Source organism: Phallusia mammillata, chromosome 5 (assembly GCF_965637545.1).
Source record: "Phallusia mammillata chromosome 5, kaPhaMamm4.hap1.1, whole genome shotgun sequence".
Classification (NCBI taxonomy): domain Eukaryota; kingdom Metazoa; phylum Chordata; class Ascidiacea; order Phlebobranchia; family Ascidiidae; genus Phallusia; species Phallusia mammillata.
The window spans coordinates 863176-881506 of record NC_137256.1 but is presented as its reverse complement, the minus strand read 5'-3'; the positions used below and the strand labels follow the sequence as shown (position 1 = coordinate 881506).

Here is an 18331-nt window from a genome sequence, read left to right as displayed (position 1 = left end):
GGTCGGACCACTACTATACAAGCACAGGTTTTCAGCTAAGATATGAAACCTATTACCCTGTCGACGAGACCACAGAAATACCGGATGACCCCACCGTTCCCTCATCCAACATCACACATTGCGATTTGTCTCACCACCAACAAGGCCCTACTGGAAGCATTTCTTCCCACAATTACCCAAGTAACTATCCTAATCGCTGGAGCGAATGCTGGTACTTCCCCGAAAATTACGATCACATTCATTTGACCTTCAATGTTTTTAGCACTCAGCAGAACGCGGATGCCTTGAAATTGTATTCACATGATAATTATCAACAGTCATGGTCAGGAAATTATTATTCTGGTTACGCTACCTCTGTTTATCCCCCTGGTTGTAGCTCATGCGGTTTATGGATTGTGTTTACTTCGGATAGTTCCTATAATTATCCGGGGTTCAACATTTCCTACTCTTTACATTAACTCCAACAGCTTAGAATCAGTGGTAGGATTCAACCGGTCTTCACCGGTTCTATAGAAACGTCTCACGAAATTTTATGAGATCAGCGAACCGGTTAGCATTACTGGTTACTGTCAATAAAGTTTTTGTAGCAGAACCGGCTAAAACAGATGACATTTGTGATAGAACCGACTGACAAAAAAATTCGAATCCCACCACTGCTTAGAATGTTTACTAATGAGTTTCGTGCAGATTTCATCCATTATTGTATTTGAACTTTAGTTACAAGGCATCAGAATCGCTTCAAAACACCGTTTGTAGTTTTCTTTTTGGCACAATTTTTAAACATTGTTGCGATTGAATGCATGAAGCTGGTTCGGAAACCCGCTTGTGGAATTGCGCAATAAATCTTGAATATATGTAATATAATTTCCATGATATATTCTCATTTGTTTTGTGCGAATAATTTGCATTTTGTCGCCAAAAGTTTCTAATCGGCGGATTCGATACTGAAAGTTGTGTAAACTTGATGTCAATCTGCCAAATATATAATGTTTAATTCCAATTCATCGCCCAAAAAAAGATTGTTGTCCTTTTAAATATGTGTAGCGTGCGAATTAATAGTTGTAGCTGTATTGTTTGTACTGTTTGTGTTTAATATGTGACTTTGGGGACTGGTATAATTGAACGAACGCCTCAAAATACATACTAATTCCGACATTTGTGCTAAGTTTAGTGATTTTCGCAGTTTGGTGAGTCTTGTTCCTTTCACGGCAAATGTTTGTGTGCGATTGTCATTTAGAAGCTTATCATTTTAATTTCGGTTTTTATGCAGGTTATGTGCAACTAATCAATCGTGAATAGAAAAATAAACCTACGACTCAAGCCTGGCAGAGTTTAAACTTGCCAGGTTTTAAAAGAGTTTAAACTTGTTTTCTTAAACCCAAGCCTTGCCTTTTGATTTTAACATCTCTTCAGTTTACTGCGCCAAACTTTGCCGAGGTATGCATTACTGCAGCGGTTCTCAAACTGGGTCCGCGGTCCTTTTGGGGTCCGTGAGGCAATTTTGGGGAGACCGCGAAAAGGTTGAAGTAATTCTATAATTTTATTTGCGTCAGTTTGTGCCACTGAATCAGTTTAAATCAAAGTAGAATTGAGAATTGACTGTCTCCATTGCTAAACAATAGCCTTTATTCCATGAAACTGACAAAAATGCAATTGTTCACGCACAATCGAAATTGTTATGTGCAATTTTGCATAACTAGCTAAAATCCTGCAATCAACTTTCGTTTTTCTGGATTACCAATTTAGGCTTAAGGACCGCGAGCCTTCGAAATAATGGCAAAGGGACCGTTTTGAAAAATAATGAATAAGTTTAAAAACCACTGCTTTACTGCATTGTATGATTGTTTCAAAATATGGTTGTTATGAAAATTAAACAACGCGTACCCCCATTTAATGTAAACACCTGCCTCTAATCCCGGGATTTCATGAAATATAATCGGATTTCCCGGGTTGCCAACTGTAAATGCCAATTCCCAGCAGACACATTGTAACAAAATTATGCACAAAACAAAAACATATTCGTATTTGACCCCAGTTTTACACAAAATAGCAAAACGGATCAAAGAACCACGTAGTTGCGAAACATTCGCAAACAATTGAAAATTGCAATAAATATGTACATGCCGCACAAGAGGTGGTTTGTGCGGTTTAGCCGCTTGGCTTGTCAATCATGTGTGTCGCTTGTCGTTTAATTGTCAGAGGGCGGCTTCAGCCACAACTGCCACGTTAACTCGTCGGTTGTCATGTGGCTGTTGACGTCGTCGGACGTCATGTAAACGCTTCCTGGCTCGATCGTAGAGCATTTTCGGGGCGTTGGAGTAGATGAGAGGGTTGAGAGAGCTGTTGATGGGAAGCAGGATTATTGCTGACACCGCGTAAATCACCGGGGGTACAGTTGTTCCACCGAAGTTTAGGAAAGCCATGATTGAGATTGGCACCCAGCAGAAGAAATCAGTAAAGACTAGCCGGATGATTTTCTTTTGCATTTCTGCAACAAACACCAGACGTAGGAACAATATTTAAGTTGCGCTTATGGGATTTACCTTGGTTCTGTTTTTCAGCTCTCGCATTTTGGGCCCTCTCATTCACTTGCCTGCCACTGGCAGTCGACCTCTTGTAAATCCAAACGTACGCCACAGCAACAAACATAAAAGCCACAAAGTTTAGAGTGATGATGCCAAGTGAAAATGGCCAAGCCTTGTCGGTCGGTGTCACGTAAAGTTTACTGATGCAAACACTGTTGGTGCTGTAGTACCTGAGAAAAACATCCAGTTACAGCAACAACTATAATAATCTAATTTGCTTGTAACTACATACCCTAAATATCCTGTAATGTCAAACAGTTCAGTGTAGTTATAATCTTCAAGAATATCCACAAAATCCGCCCAAGAATAAACATTTTGTACCCCTGGAAGTGCGCCATCGAGTGTCTGGGAATCGTTGATGGTAAAATTGTGTCGAAACTTTACAAACCGTTTCATAAAAGTGTCCATGCCTGCAAGTAAACATACGGCGGAACAAAACGGTTAAATATACACATGTGTTACAATTGCTCACTTGAAAAGTCAACGACATGACTCTTGAAGAACGGGTTTTCTTTCATCCACGCTTTGGTTTCAAACAAATGTTGAAATTGAGACGTGAGAGGAATAAAAGCCAGTGTAAATGAAAATGTCCAGGATAACATGATGGAAAGGATAATAATTTTCAGTTTGGGGAAATATGGCGCATTAAACGGCTGCAAAACATAAGTTGCTTGCTGCAAACACCAGAGCACATATACATTAAAAAAAACTCACGTTTTTCACAGCGTAAAGTCGAAAAGCTGTCAGCAGGACCATTGTAATTACTGATGTTTCGCTGGAAAGCAAAACCAAAATGCCCATTGAAATGCACCTCTGGCCTGACCTCCAAACAAGGTCGTTGGCACAGTAGTCTCCAGAATATTGAACACCAGCACCGCCGAGCATGAGCAGATAAACTCCCATGAGCAGGTCGGAAATCGACAGATTCAAGACAAGAAAATGGTTGGTTTGAAATGAGGTCGATTGTGATTCTGTCGTCACCAACAGTTTCATCTCAGTAACCATGACGACCTGCAAATAAAGGAAGCCAAAAAAATTATTTGCAAAACCACCTAGTTTGTCGGAACTTAGAACCACGTGTTTTGTTTCAGTCAAGCATTACAAATATACCAGGTTTCCGAAGATTGCTAGGAACGCCATTATCCACACAACAGTTCGTAACACCGGGTTAGCGATCAGCTCGTATCGCGAGGAGAAAACGTTTTCATTTGCTCTGCTTGACTTCGTTGGGCATTCGTCGCTCCAGTCAGAACAGTCTCCGAATCCATTGAACATCTAATAGTGGCAAATTTTGTTAAAAACTGCCATGAAAGAAAATTATTTAGAATAATTTAAAACCTTTTCCTTCTTCACAAACAAAGGTTGATTGTTTTCGCAATAGAACCTCCCGTCACTCGTGCAGTTAGTTTCGTCGCTTTCATCATCACAGTTTATCGTAAAATCACAGATCTCTGATTTACTTATGGAAACCTAAACACATTAACCTATCACACAAGGTTCTCAAACTAGGGTCCGCGGTCATTTAGGGGTCCGTGAAGCAATTTTGCGGGGACCGCGAAAAGGTTGAAGAACTTGTATAATTGTTTTTTGGCGTCAATTTATGCCACTGATAAAAGTGTAAATCAAAGTAGCATTTGAAAATCGACTGTCTCCGTATAGCTTTTATTACGTGACAAAGAAGCACTTGTTCCCGCACAATCGTAATGTTTCTTGTCTTGTTTGTGATGTCATAAACAATTTTTGGATTATTGTTAAATGTAATTTTGCACAAGTAACTTAAAATTCTGCAATCAACTTTCGTTTTGCTAAAATACACATTCCATCTAAAGGACCGTGAGCCCACGATATGATGGCAAAAGGACCGTCTTGAAAAAATAATGAAAAAGTTTGAGACCACTGCTTACAGAGTATGGGTGTTATTATAATCCACAGATGCTAACATACCTTAGCTCCATTTAACGCTGAACAATTGACCCTTCCTTGTTTTGTGCAAGTTTCCGAATATTCGTCACTTCTCTCTTTGCAATCTATAAAACCATTGCAGATTTTTGAACGAAACTTTCCAGGTATTTCCACCACGGTTTCGTCACTTCCGTCTTTGCAATCCAAAACGCCATCGCAAACTTTGGATTGAGGAATGTTGAGACGATCGTTTGTTGTTGGGCAATGTTTACGATGCGCGCAGATACGAGGATCCTCATCGTGGATGAACTTTCGTTTACCAACATTGCGAATTTTATGCAGACAATCTCGTCTCCCGTCGCACAACAGCTCGTTGCTGAAAGGATCCCACTTAACGACAAATACTAATCTTAAATTGATTTTACGTACATTATATTTATGAATGGTTCACACGTACAGTTTGCATAGAAACGAAAAACAAGATATCGCGTTAGTCAAACAAAATATCACACATGTCAGGTCTGTTTCGTTCTGTGGATAGCAATAACTTACCCCCTATTGTTGGTTGTTCACACGTACAGTTTGTGGACACATGCAAAACAAGATATCGCATTAGTTAAACAAAATATCAAACATGTCAGGTATGTTTCGTTCTATGGATAGTAATAACTAGGGCAAATCTTGCAACTTTTTTTACAGCTTCCGACAGCTTCCTAAATACTCAGAATTTATCTAGTATGCTGTTATAAGCGGTTTGTAGGAATTTTATGTTGCAACTTTTTCCAACTTTTTTCTATTTTTCATGCAACTTTTATCAAGTATTGCGGAAAATGTAAAGAATTGATTTAATAAACGTGCTATAAAACTATTTCTAGTATTTCTAGGTTCTATTTAGTGATGTACCGAATCGGCGAAATTTCGATTCCGTCGAATCAACCGAATAATTTATGACGTCACGCGAGGTCGTACGCTACGCGTTTGACATGAAAAAATGTTTATCTACCAGGCAATTAGTACAGAATAGTTGTGTTTCGTCCTTATTTCAGTTCTGTGGGGTTTAAAATTGCCTTAAGCATGATTGGCAACCTGCCAATGAATTGCTAATGTTTTTGACTACCGTGGGAAAAACGATAATGTGTTGAAAATGATAAAAATTGACGCGATTTTTGTTATGTTTAGGCTTTTGAAAGATCTACGTGGTATCTTAAGCAGAAAAGATACGTTTAACGCTTTAAAATTGTTATCGTAAAAGATTCGGTTTCGGCCGAATAATTTGAAACCGAATCTTTGCAAAAGTGACCGATTCGGCCGAATAAATCCGGCAAATCGAATATGCGGTACATCTCTAGTTCTATTCTCTTTGATTTGCATAACAAAGAGCTACGTGATGGATTAGCTGCATCTAAATGTTATCTTTGACGCAACAGTTGGCTTGCAAGCTAGAAGGTCAACCAACCCAGCCAATTTAATTCACTGTCGTTTAAATTTGAGGTCCTTTCCCATTTCACGGACGCCCAGGCGGGACAGCCAAAAATTACATTTTCACTTAGTCACCTTTTTCAGGCTATTGATTTTGTTAAAGTCGCCAACACTGAGTTTTGCTGCAATGCCTTGGATGAAGTTTGCAGACCTAGGGGTTTTGGGTGTGGTATTTGACTTGTTTTGGGGGAAGGGGAGGGGTGGGTTATCGCTTTGCTGGTTGGCTTTTTGCGGAAATTTATTTCTGCATCGCGTTATTTTCTTGCTGCGTACCAGCAAAAAATGTAATTTTCGACAGTCTCGCCTGGGCGTCAGTGAAATGGGAAAGTACCAAATTTGACAGCTCAGCAGTAGCTAACAACGAAAGGCTGTCATGTAGGTTTAAAACCTAAGGAACATAAAAATGTACGCATGATCGATTGAATAGCGAAGAAAGAAACGGAACAAGCAGACACCCTGAAAATCTTAAACTGTTGGGTTATACGACGGAACCTTTCGAGCATCTCATACCCTAATAATATTATAAAGATTGTGCATAAATGCAACTTTTTACTGCAACTTTTGTTAAAATTAAGTGCAACTTTCTCAGAATTTTAGTGCAACAAAACAAAATATCACACAAGTCAGGTTTGCTTCGTTCTATGGATAGTAATAACTTACCCACTATTGTTGGTTGTTCACACGTACAGTTTGTGGACACATGCAAAACAAGATATCGCGTTAATTAAATAAAATATCAAACATGTCAGGTATGTTTCGTTCTATGGATAGTAATAACTTACCGCCTATTGTTGGTTGTTTACACGTACAGTTTGCGGACACATGCAAAACAAGATATCGCGTTAGTTAAACAAAATATCACACATATAAGGACTACTTCGTTCTATGGATAGTAATAACTTACATACTATTGTTGGTTGTTCACACGTACAGTTTGCGGACACATGCAAAACAAGATATCGCGTTAGTTAAACAAAATATCACAAAGTCAGTTTTGTTTTTTGCACATGTCAGGAAGATATCGTATTAGTTATCATATGAGCGATTTTTTTGACTTGTCTGGGTCAAAAATAGGTCACAAATGTTGCATTTGACGTGTGTTGTAAAAGAGTGGTCTTCAACTTTTTTTACAAGCGATCCCAATTTGAAAGAAATTGAAATCAGGATTTACATGTGGTCCCGTTTTTTTCCGATGGGGAGAAAAATGTTATAAGGAATGCCTAAACTGAAGCTGTTTTCATGTAAATATTCCAGCCTAATTTTCAAGTAGACTTTAAATATTAGCATTCACGCCATTCAGCGTGTATTATTACGCTTAAATGTTAAAACCCAAAAGTTTCATCTAATTTTGCAAGTCTAATTTGCGTTAAAGCCACCAGTTTCAGTTTGTAGAAATCAGTTAATTTATGCATTTTTTCCTGTAACCCATGTGTTACTATTGACACAATATATCATTCATAGTGCTCTATCGCGTAACAATGGGTTAGACAACTTGTCTTATATATAGATTTGGGTCGCAACTGTTCGGTTTTTGATTACCGGTATTGCATCACAATGATTAGATTGTGACACGAGGTACCAAGCCGTATTGCAAAACATGAGCAACATTGCGAACTAGAATGTAAACTTATAATTTTTTAGGTAATAAATTTAAACGCCAGTAAATTGAATTTATAGCGACCCCAGAAAAAGTTTAGGCGACCCCACTTGGGGTCGCGACCCACAGGTTGACGACCGGTCTACCTTGAAGACCACTGTTGTAGAGGTTGCATTGTCAGTGAACTTTTCATTTTACATTATTTAGCCCGCTTTTTACTGTTGTAATTGGCCCATTGCCCAGTTATTGTTAATCGAAAACATTTAAGTGAAATAATTAGGTCGATATGGTGTGATGCTCAACACACCTCAAAACGTGTAATTCTTTGGTAGGTCCCAGTCATTTTACGGCAGCTGCAGGTTAGGTGCAGCTCTTGCTTCGGTTTTGCTTTGGATACTTCATGTATCTTTCGTTGAGACAAATGTATTAAACAATTTTTGTTGTGTCTTAGCTAAAGTTTTTTGGCAGTGATTTTTAATTAGCTCATTTCCCTTTTTAGAATAGGTTAGGTCAGGGGTGGCCAAACTTTTTTACCAGAAGACAAAATTTGCAACTATCTTGCCACTGGAGGGCCGGATTAAATGATATTTACGTAAAATTTGTCGTAACTGGTTGCCATCTTTATTAAAATATGTATTATTGTAGTAGAATAACAATAACAATAAGTAGGCCAGGATGTGAAAACGAGCACATACAGCTATGTTAGCTACTTACGTCATGGTTGACAGACTGTTCTAAAAATAACAACGCTTGCCACAAGCTACTGCTAGTAGCAGCCAGCGCTGTTGCACTGCTTGTTCACAGTGGTAAATATGGTGCTTGGAAAAAAAACAGGCAAGGTGTTTGGCGGGCCGGATGAAACAGGACCGTGGGCCGGATGCGGCCCGCGGGCCGTAGTTTGGACACCACTGGGTTATGTCTATGTTCAGATTTTTGCCCTTCTGTTAGACTTTTGTACATTCTTTCGCTTTAGATAGATTAGGCTTCATATTTTAAATTTTTGTACAATAATGTGTAATTTAACTACTTGAATTCTTCATAGGTCAAAATTTTGATTTTTAATTTGTAGGTCAAATTAATTTTTTCTTGGTCAAAAAATAATCGCCCTAGTTATAATATAATACTATATTACTTAACGCTACGCGCTCATGACACATATGACGCAAGCAGTGTTTTTTAAGGTGTTATGGGGGACCGTTTTGGTCTTTTCTCCAGCGTTTTCCCAAAATTCTCCAAAAAACAAATATGGCTATTTTTTGGTATTTAAATGAAACACTTGCGGTCTCTTAAAACTACTTAGCGGTCACCCAAACCAAACCTTAAAAAAAACTGGACGCAAGCAAGTTTTTGAAAACTGAATTGGTGCTTCATGGAAACGATATAAATCTTTAGGAAAGAGTGCACACAAAAATCCGCAAATTAGCATTAAAATAGCCGAAAAATGTTTGTGAAAAACAATACTGTGCCTTTTTCGCTTTAATTTTAATTACCCCTCTTACACATTTATCCAACAATGTTAAACAAGTAAATTCAATTAACACATAATTGACATTTTACTTACAATAAAACATTTCCACCCGTCCTCCGTAATCTTGTTGGTTGTGGAACAGTCGATCTCGGCACTCACATTCCCACTGTAAACAATCACACCAACACTTACATTGTATAACTATGGTAGAATCGAATTTGTGGATTACTGGATTGACGCGAACAATTTGAGCGTTCAATTTCTAAATGCGCGTTTGGCCATCGAGCGTTTCCTGCGTTTCCAGCTGCTCGGGTTTACGCAGGTCGCTCTGTGCACTCGTAATGTTCAGGTTTCGTGTAAGCAAAACCGTTTTTATTGAATACACCAGGGGTGTCAAACATGCGGCCCGCGAAGTAACATTAGAAGTTATGTGTTTTATTCAGGCGGAATACCCTGTCAGACCAGTGAGTTCACATGATACAATTCAATCATTCTTAGTGGTATGTATGCAACGTTTTGAGGATGATCAAAAGTACCCATCCTTAGAATCAGCAATTGCGATTGTTACGTCATTGTATGCCATTGTATTATACTCAAAGCATAGTTGATACACTCTGCTACAATGTATATCTGTTTGTTATTTATTACAATACTAATTTATTTTTTGATAAACTCAATAGTATTACTGAACATTTTACTCTTTAACCAGGTGTTTTTTGTTGTCATGTTACACTGTAACAAATGTTTGCAAAGTGCGGCTCTTGACTTACTTAAAAGTTTGTATTTGGCCCCCAAAGTTGTTTGAGTTTGACACCCCTGAAATACACTATGTTATCATGTAAATAATATATGTCAACGTAAATATATGCAAAAATATTGTGTTGATGGGTTTTATTTTGGTTCAATTTAAGTTGACCAAAGTGGTAGCAAGGTAAGGAAAGATAAAGTGACGATATTAGTACATTGATAGACGGACTAGTTCCTAAAAATACTCGTTTCAACCTACATTGAAAACGTTCCGCAACCTGTTGGTTGTTTTGTCTCACAAAGACACTCATCACTCATATCAGGACAATCGATGACGTCATTGCACACACTTGACCTTGAAATCATCATTGGGTCATTTATGCATTGGAAGCACAAAGAGTGGTTAAAGGTGACAGACGGCAAGCGGTGGATGTCCCTGCAGGGGAAATATTTAATTTGAAAACTACGGTTTAAACATCGGGCGTTGTGAGCGTTCTAACATACCTGGGATCCGACTTCATCATTTCATCAACCGATGTGAAGCAGAGATCAGCGGAATTGTCGCAGTCTTGTACGGCGTCCCACAGCAACTGCTGGGGCAACGTGCAAGTTTTACCGTTTCTGATGCACTTGAAGCCGTGTCCGTTCGGTCGGGGCAGCGCAGGGCAGTTGTTGCAGGGATCACCATCACACACCGATGAACGCTCCCAGCAAACCGATTCCGAACACCAGAAGTGGGAGGGGCAGAGATATTCGCACGGGGAATTTCCATCACAACGCGCATGTGATTTGCAGACCTCATCTTTTGTTTTTGGACAGGAAGCGTTGGTTGGATCGATTATATTGCGACAAACTCCATGAATGTCGAAACAATCGCATCGTCCCGCTGAGCTGGGTTTAAAATAGTTACGATAGTTGCAACAAAACAATAGTAGTAAACAATAGTTTCTAGAGTGGGCGCCAGTGCCCCGCGGGTTGACAAATAAACAAGGCAAATTTTTGGTAACATCTGCACATAAGAGAACTGGGTAAATGTTTTCATAATTTAACATGAATCCCGATGTTAAACTGGTGTCAGTTTGTCCACTCTTAACCATTATGAGATTTGGCCATATTGCAGATCGCGTTTTAAACCGTCAAGCTGTTAAAGCAATACAACAACAGGTTGCAGATACGTTTGTTTAAAATAATCACTTTGTTGGAACAATCGTTTATTCACAAACAAAATCAAGTAAACCTACCGACGATAACTTATTGATTTGTCACACATTTCGGGGACTTTCCCAGTACAATTACATTCGTCGCTCATATCAGGACAATCGATGACGTCATTACACACACTTGACCTTGAAACGATCATGGAGTCGTTTTTGCACTGGAAGCACAATTGATTGTTGAACGAGGCTTTGGAGGAACGACGGGTGTCCCTGAAAACGAAATAAAGGTCATTAATAAACTTATCACATCACAACAAGTTGACCAAAAAACGCGTAAAATGATTTTTTACTTGTTGCCTTGAAAACGTTGCACAAAAAAAAAAAAACTAACAATAGCAAGTGTTATTTCCTTTTCAGGCATAACCAAAGTGTGTTCGCTTGCATTAGTGTTACCAAAACTTTTGTATCTCTACGTTACCTTTTTTATATTAATCACCTGTGTCTCGCAGTCCTTACATTGTCTTTAATTTACAAAGTTTTTTATCATAATTTGTTTTCTGTATGTGTGATTTGCCCAAACCGTGTTTATCTTAATTTCACGATGTGTCTTAAATGTTTTTGACGTTAATCCCTCTTCACATATTTTTGTCACGTTCACGTTTATCATTTTAACTGTTTGATTGCCTCTTATAAATTTATTCCCCGGCACACTTTGCGCTCACTACATCTTTTTAACTCCTCCCCGTTCGCTGCATTTCGCAGCATTTCAGCTACAATTTCAGGTGTCACCAACTAAAGATAGCCGTTAGGGCCGTTAGGGCGATGATAATTGGCCAGGGGAGTTTCGACCACGTGTTTTTAAGTCCTTTTGCGGGTCACGTGCTGTTGTGAGGAGTTCTTCTCCGGCTGTCGTATGTCAACTTGTCTTAAATTTTGTGCTGCGTAGACCTTGCCAATATCTTACAGTTTTATTCAGTGTTTTTAAATAAAGACAGCAGTGCTCGAACGCGTCTAAACCTAGAGTTTTTCGTGGCTAGACGTTAGTGTATTTTTCGAAGGAAAACCAATAAATTGGACGCCACAATAGTATATAAAACTCAGCTGACGTATGAAGCACAACCGACCTAAAAACATGTACATACCTCGGATCGCCATTTTCGGCCGTGTAGCATAAGTCAGAGCCATTATCGCAATCTTGTACACCGTCCCACACGAACATTTGCGGAAGTAAGCACGTCCGGTTGTTCTTGACACATTTAAATCCGTAACCGTTACTCCAGTGTTGAATAGCAGGACAGTCATTACAGGGATCGCCATCACACACAGTTGAACGCTTCAAACATGTCAAATCTGGGCACCGAAAGTGGGAGGGGCAACCGCCGTCACAAGGCGTTTTATCCCGACAAGAGATGTCGCCCTTGCAATATTCCTGCCTCCGTAGCGCACACACTGTGTTTGATGACCGCCAGTCAAGTGTGCTGTCGCAGCTGTGAAAGTGGATCATTATGTTTTGATTGTAAAGTGTAACCAGCAACCAACATTCTGAAGTTTGGCTGCGTGTTGTTGCTGGTAATTACCCACCCACACCAGGGTATTTCCCAGGGTAAACGACCATAAGTATCTGTACTATCGGGTTAATAAGGAAGTTTTTCATTAATGAAGTAATAAACGATAAATTATTACAACGCGTCAAATAGATAAGACTGGAATGAAAAAAAATGTTGCTAGTTTTTTTGCAAGTTTACACGCGTCGCGCAAACACTGCTGCTATATTTCACGGTTTAAGCATGCTGTAGAATTTCGAGGCCAGATGCTGGATTACAACAACAACCACGTTTTTATAAAACTTGTTTAGTTTTTATTTCTTCACTGTCAAACATTTAAAGCGACAAATAGAGTAAATAACACCATAAACGTCATTTGATAACCGACAAAGTTTACCTGATATATCTCGATGATGGGTTAGCAGGGTAGGTGGGAAATGTGACCCGTTTCTCGTCGCTTCTGTCTCTGCAGTCAGGATAATTACCGCCATCGCAAAAGTACCTTGATCTAACCACTCTCCCATCATCGCAAGTAAACTCTGCAATCAACAATCACAAACATATAATTGTTGGTCGTTTATATTTGCGTCACAGTGACAGTTGACCAATGCGCTGCGATTGAACTATTTAAAATCACAGCGGAATTAAACGGATTAAAACCTTTAAATAATATAACTAAGTCGCTGAATAAACGTAGCTTTAAATAAAGCGTTAGTTAAATGGTTGTTGTTTAATAATCAAACATTTAAACTTACTCCCTGCTTGGCATGGAGCCGGTGCGATGAACCAAATCAAGGTTGCAGCGAAAATCATCACGATGAGATTTCTGAAGAAACACAACAGCGGCGTTGTAAAGAAATACATGAGTGACAAACTTGAACCTGCGTCTTCCCTGAGCTTGATCTCATAATATACTTTATATGTAAGATAATTTGATTACCTTTTCACAAAGTGGTGTTTCATTCTTCCTAAATCTTTTAGTCGAAGTTTTCTCAATAAACAACTAAAATTTCTTTCAAAACTGTGAATTATCTGAGAGGTAAAAAAGGATTAACCAGTTTGTTTAATTAACCCGAAATACTGAATTCTACGTCTGCGGTCAGAAAGGTTTCCAAACGTATTTTCCGCTTTCAGCAAACCAGGCAGATGATTGTCACTTCCCAAGCCCCGCACGTCAGCAAGACTTCCTGTTGCGCATAATCAAACTGTTATCAATATTTGTCCCGCTGTTTACATTCTCGGGCGAAATTAATACGCAAATTAATTTCTGCGCACAAAATATTTACGCCAAATGCCGCAGAAGTGATGGCTAATACTTTTTAAAGCAAAAAATATTTTTGTAAGTTTTTGTGGTAGGCAACTAGATTAAACTCAAAACACAGCTTGCAAACCAATTGTTGATTGCAGCAAAAATTTTGCAGCTCGAACTGACATTGATCACAACAATAAATTCACAGAAATCCCGCAATTGGTAATATTAATTGACGTTTCCTCATCAGTAATTGCACAACAAAAATTCCAAATCCATTTTATTTTATTTAAACGCATGTGTTATTAATAGAACATTAAAATAAAGCTGATGCAAAATATAATAAAATACAACCAAGATTTCACAATTTAAACGCAGATCTTAATATTTTTTTAGAACTAAATGGAGAAAATGTTACCAGCTTTTTGTTTGATTTGGAACATGTTCTCAGTTTGAACCGGTTACAACATTTGAAGTATTACAACATTTGTTACAACATTTTTTTCATTTTTTGTTGCGCAATACGAACACTTGTGACGTCACAAATAGGTTTTATGAAGCACAATTTTGTTTTTACATCTAAAAACTGTTTTGCTTAAGTAGGCCTACTATACGTCGTTTTTTTGGAGGACATGTCCTCCTTTTTAACAAAAAACAAGTTGGCCTCCGAGGACAAAAAGATGCCCAAATGTCCCTGTAACGACCGCTAGGTGCGCAGCCTGGCCCTGCGCCGTTCGTCACACTAGATAACCCTTTTTGTAAAACGCGCCCGTCCTACAGCCTGTCCTCCAAGACGACCCACTCTTGCATTTGCAACGAATGTTCTTTTTTGGCGATAAAAGGCAACGCTGACGAATAAACCAAGACGACAACGTCAATAGCAACGGCAACGGTTTTTCTGTAACCACAAATAACATACATAAGCCAGACGTACACATTATGACGTCATAGCGACCATCACACAATAAGCAGTTTTAACAGTACACACAAGGTTTCAAACTAAATCTACATTAATCGGTCATATTTTACATTAGATTACTTCCAAATTACTCTTAACAAGTCAAGTTACTGTTAAAATACACATTAACACAAGTTAAACACAAATCAAGTAAGAACATAAAACATACCAACTGTTGGGTAACCAGGGCTTTACTAGCACGCGGCTAGAGGTTCCACAACTGACAATTCAGCATTTTTGCTATTGCTCTTAACATTTACAGTTTCACTATAAACAAAATAGTCACAAGAAATTAGGATAAATTCACTTAAATTGACTGCAAACCTAGCAACTAACGCAGCTCACAAAAACGTGGCGTTCAAAGCACATGCTCTGTCGCGGATGAATATTTCAATACGTCACGAATAAAGGAGAACTTAAATCAGCCAAGCGGAACAATTAATTCTCGCTGTAACAGTCCCCCTTTTTAAAGAATATTTGATCAACCAAACACATATGTGACAATTATTCCTTTGAAAACAGCCAAATATGCATTTTAAGCTTATTTTTTAAAGAATACAGGTTTTACAGTACACGCTTATTTTAGCATTGTGATAAACGCTAAACTCTATCCAACCTATTGTATAACGTCTAATTTCTGAAGCTTTATTTCTTGGGGGCCTTAAAGTATTTTTTCATGTTTTTTTACAATGTGTCCTCCTTTTTGGGGGTGGAAATATGGTAGGCCTAGCTTAAGGCGGAGGGTTTTAGCTCAGGGGGGCACTCAAGTGGCCCAGCATGGCATGTTCCTCTTATAAATTGCAGGATTTAGTTGTTTTAGGTTAATCAGGGTCAAAATGTTAAGGATAGAAGTGACCTCAATGAATCAATTTTATTTCGACAACACGAAGTGAATCCATTCACCGCAGCGCTGGCCTGAAAATAAAATTTAATTTGAAACCGACCCGCCCTGATCAAAGTGTATATAATGCACAAGTCTTCCAACCCATTGTTACGCGATAGAGCCTCATGGATGCCATTTTGTGAACAAATTAATACAGCAGGTAGGGAAAAACACATAAATTGTCTGATTTTTACAAACTGGTGAGTTTTAACGCGAATTTGATAGGTAAAATCGAATAAAACTTTTGGGTTCTAATATTTGAGCGTGATAACGCACGCTGAATGCAAATATTTAAGGTGTACGTGAAAAAAAAGCGGACAAATTTACACTAAAAATTTATTTAGCGTGTAATATTACGTTGAAGTGTTAGATCACGAATTTTTTTTTTAAAAGAATTTTCTATCATTTTTTTTGGATTCACCAATTTTTCACCCTTTCGAACCCCGAAATATTCGGTTTTAGTTTTAGGCCAGAAATACAAGCCCTGTGGTGCAGAAATATTTAAAAAAATTAACAATTATTTAAGAAGGCCATTCGTTTAGTATTTAAAATTTTGCCAGTTACCTTTACAACCCATAATATGTGTACGCTATCAGTCAGATATAAGTCCCAACGGAGGAATTCACTGGTTGACGGCAGAGCGGGAGTGCTCAGCTTGACGTCCGGACAGACGTGTTTTACGAGACAGCTGTTTTTTTGTGCAGCAAAGCTGTGTCGTTTTATTGAGTTATCACGAGCATTTTCAGTTTTGGCGAAGGTTTTACACCTAAGACGTAATTTAAACTCGATAAACGTACTTCGGTTTCGTTTATGTCGGGCAAAACGTCGTTGATGAACATAAATATGAAAAAATAAACTTAACTTTTTCAATAGCCGCGATAAATGGTCTTTAAATTCTCGTTGCCAGCTTGGCCGTCGTATAACCATGGGTCACTAAAGATCAACTTGTAGGCATTAACGATTTTTTCGTCACAACGTATCTTCTTTATTTTTGACAAATCAATTCAAGAATCAGTTCTTATGTCATGTATAAATTAGGCTGAACGGTATTGTTGAACACTAAGGACTGCATGTTGTTAAAACCAGGGAGTCGAACCGGAACTGAACCCGAACCCGCGAACCGGTTTGAGCGGTTAATTTCATTAAACCCGAAACAAACCCGGACCGCTAATTACGATTTTCTAAAACCCGAACCGGAGTTGAACCCCATATTTTGTTTGGCGTTAAACCCGAACCGGAACACAACCAGTAAAAAGGCAGTCTCTTTATATTTTATAATTTTATCGAAACAGCGCACTGAAGAATACACGAGATAACACTTATAGGGCGTGTCAAAAATAACAGTGCACGGGCAAGATTCTTTTGGAGTTTGATACGGCCAGGTAGATTGTGGGTAGAATTAATTTGAAACGAATAAAAATTTGAACCGGTTTAAAAACCGCAGGTTCGGACCGGATAATTTGCTCAAACCGGAACAAAACCCGAACCCGAAAATATACATTTAAAAAAACCGGAACCGAACCCGAACCCTTAAAAACAAAACGAAGTGAACCCGAACCGAACCTGAATTTTGCGAAACAAAGTTAAGTGAAAAACAAGTTGTTATGTATACCTTTGTAGCAAACGACATTTTTATTTTGTGTCTAATACTAGAAGAGTGGCTTTCTGATATACTTCCATTTTATATATTCAATATGATATTTACCAATTTACTATACACATCATTTGATCTACACATATGATTGTTTTTGTAAACAAAAACAAATGGGTCCCCACACGCGCGTTTGTGCAGATTTACAGTAAACAAATGTTGCGGTGATTTATAGATTCTTAAGGACAATTTTTTAGAAAGCATTAACCCAACAATAAAAAAATTGTTCGTATTCTTTTTGCACTATTATTGTCATGTAATTACAAAATTAAAAAAACGTAACAAAGACTTAAATCTAATCTCTTGCTTTGACCCAGATATAGTCCTCCAAGGTCGGGTTTTGAACACAATTTTTTCTAGAAAGCTGTAACAGTTGTGTTACAGACACTTTAAATTAAAAACCAATTTGCTACAAGTGTATACATAACAAATTGTTTTTCATTTAACTTTGTTTCGCAAAACGATTACCATTGACCTGTAGTAACCTCTCAGGGTGCACACGCCAAACGACTGTTTGACCCTTTGACACCGTTTTCAATAGCACGCCGTCATTCGTGTTTAACAATACTGTTAAGCCTAATTGATACATGCCTTGAGTATTGACTCCTAAATTGATTGTCAAAAAAAAACGCTACGTTATAATGAAGAAAGTTCTGAGCTGTGTTTGTAATACCGACTAGTTGACCTTAAGTAACCCGTGATCATGCGGCGGCCAACCTGACAGTGAGCATTAAAAAAACACTTATTTGGCGAAAAAGTCAAGTTAATTTTTTCATCTTAACTTTTATTAACAAAGTTTTTCTTGACATATACAAAACCGAAGCACGGTTATTAGGCTTAAATCATGTCATAGGTGTAAAACCTTCGCCAAAACTAAAAATGTGAGTGATAACTTAATAAAATGACATAGCATTGCTGCGCAAACAGCTGATTTCTAATCACTGAAACGATGTCTCGTAAAACGTCTGTCCGACGTCAAGCTGAGCCCTCCCGCTATCGTAAACCAGTGAGTTACTCTCTTGGTACTTCTGCCTACAGTGTCCTTCTTGACCAAACGCGCGTTAGACACATTCACGTTTCGGGGGCCTGTGGGTGAACCTCTGGGTCATAC

At 38.4% G+C, this 18331-nt stretch overlaps 1 protein-coding gene and 1 long non-coding RNA gene across 2 annotated transcripts; both read right to left on the bottom strand.

The window, feature by feature from the left end:
• Positions 1 to 1663: 1663 nt before the first annotated feature.
• On the bottom strand, positions 1664 to 13442 carry LOC145228002 (uncharacterized). The gene is made up of 16 exons (XM_080092971.1): positions 13420 to 13442; positions 13235 to 13305; positions 12877 to 13018; positions 12078 to 12422; positions 11020 to 11205; positions 10283 to 10669; positions 10038 to 10214; positions 9125 to 9197; positions 4530 to 4877; positions 3924 to 4055; positions 3696 to 3860; positions 3300 to 3596; positions 3058 to 3238; positions 2818 to 2995; positions 2544 to 2755; positions 1664 to 2488 (listed from the first exon to the last, which is right to left on the bottom strand). Exons 1-16 carry the CDS (start codon positions 13440 to 13442, stop codon positions 2196 to 2198), a joined length of 3210 nt encoding a protein of 1069 aa, XP_079949097.1. The 3' UTR covers positions 1664 to 2195.
• A 1090-nt stretch (positions 13443 to 14532) lies between these two features.
• On the bottom strand, positions 14533 to 15138 carry LOC145229823 (uncharacterized). Its single transcript, XR_013860490.1, has 2 exons — positions 14856 to 15138; positions 14533 to 14626 (listed from the first exon to the last, which is right to left on the bottom strand). It is a non-coding gene; the product is annotated as an uncharacterized LOC145229823 (long non-coding RNA).
• Between the last annotated feature and the right edge of the window lie 3193 nt (positions 15139 to 18331).

What these genes read in the sequence shown, in the direction of transcription:
- LOC145228002 (XM_080092971.1), bottom strand. Translation starts at nt 13,442, where the DNA reads ATGAAACACCACTTTGTGAAAAG. An exon ending in GCCGAAAATGGCGATCCGAG is followed by an intron (nt 11,206 to 12,077) that starts GTATGTACATGT and finishes TTTCGTTTTCAG; the next exon opens with GGACACCCGTCGTTCCTCCA. An exon ending in AGCTGAAAAACAGAACCAAG is followed by an intron (nt 2,489 to 2,543) that starts GTAAATCCCATA and finishes TGTTTGTTGCAG; the next exon opens with AAATGCAAAAGAAAATCATC.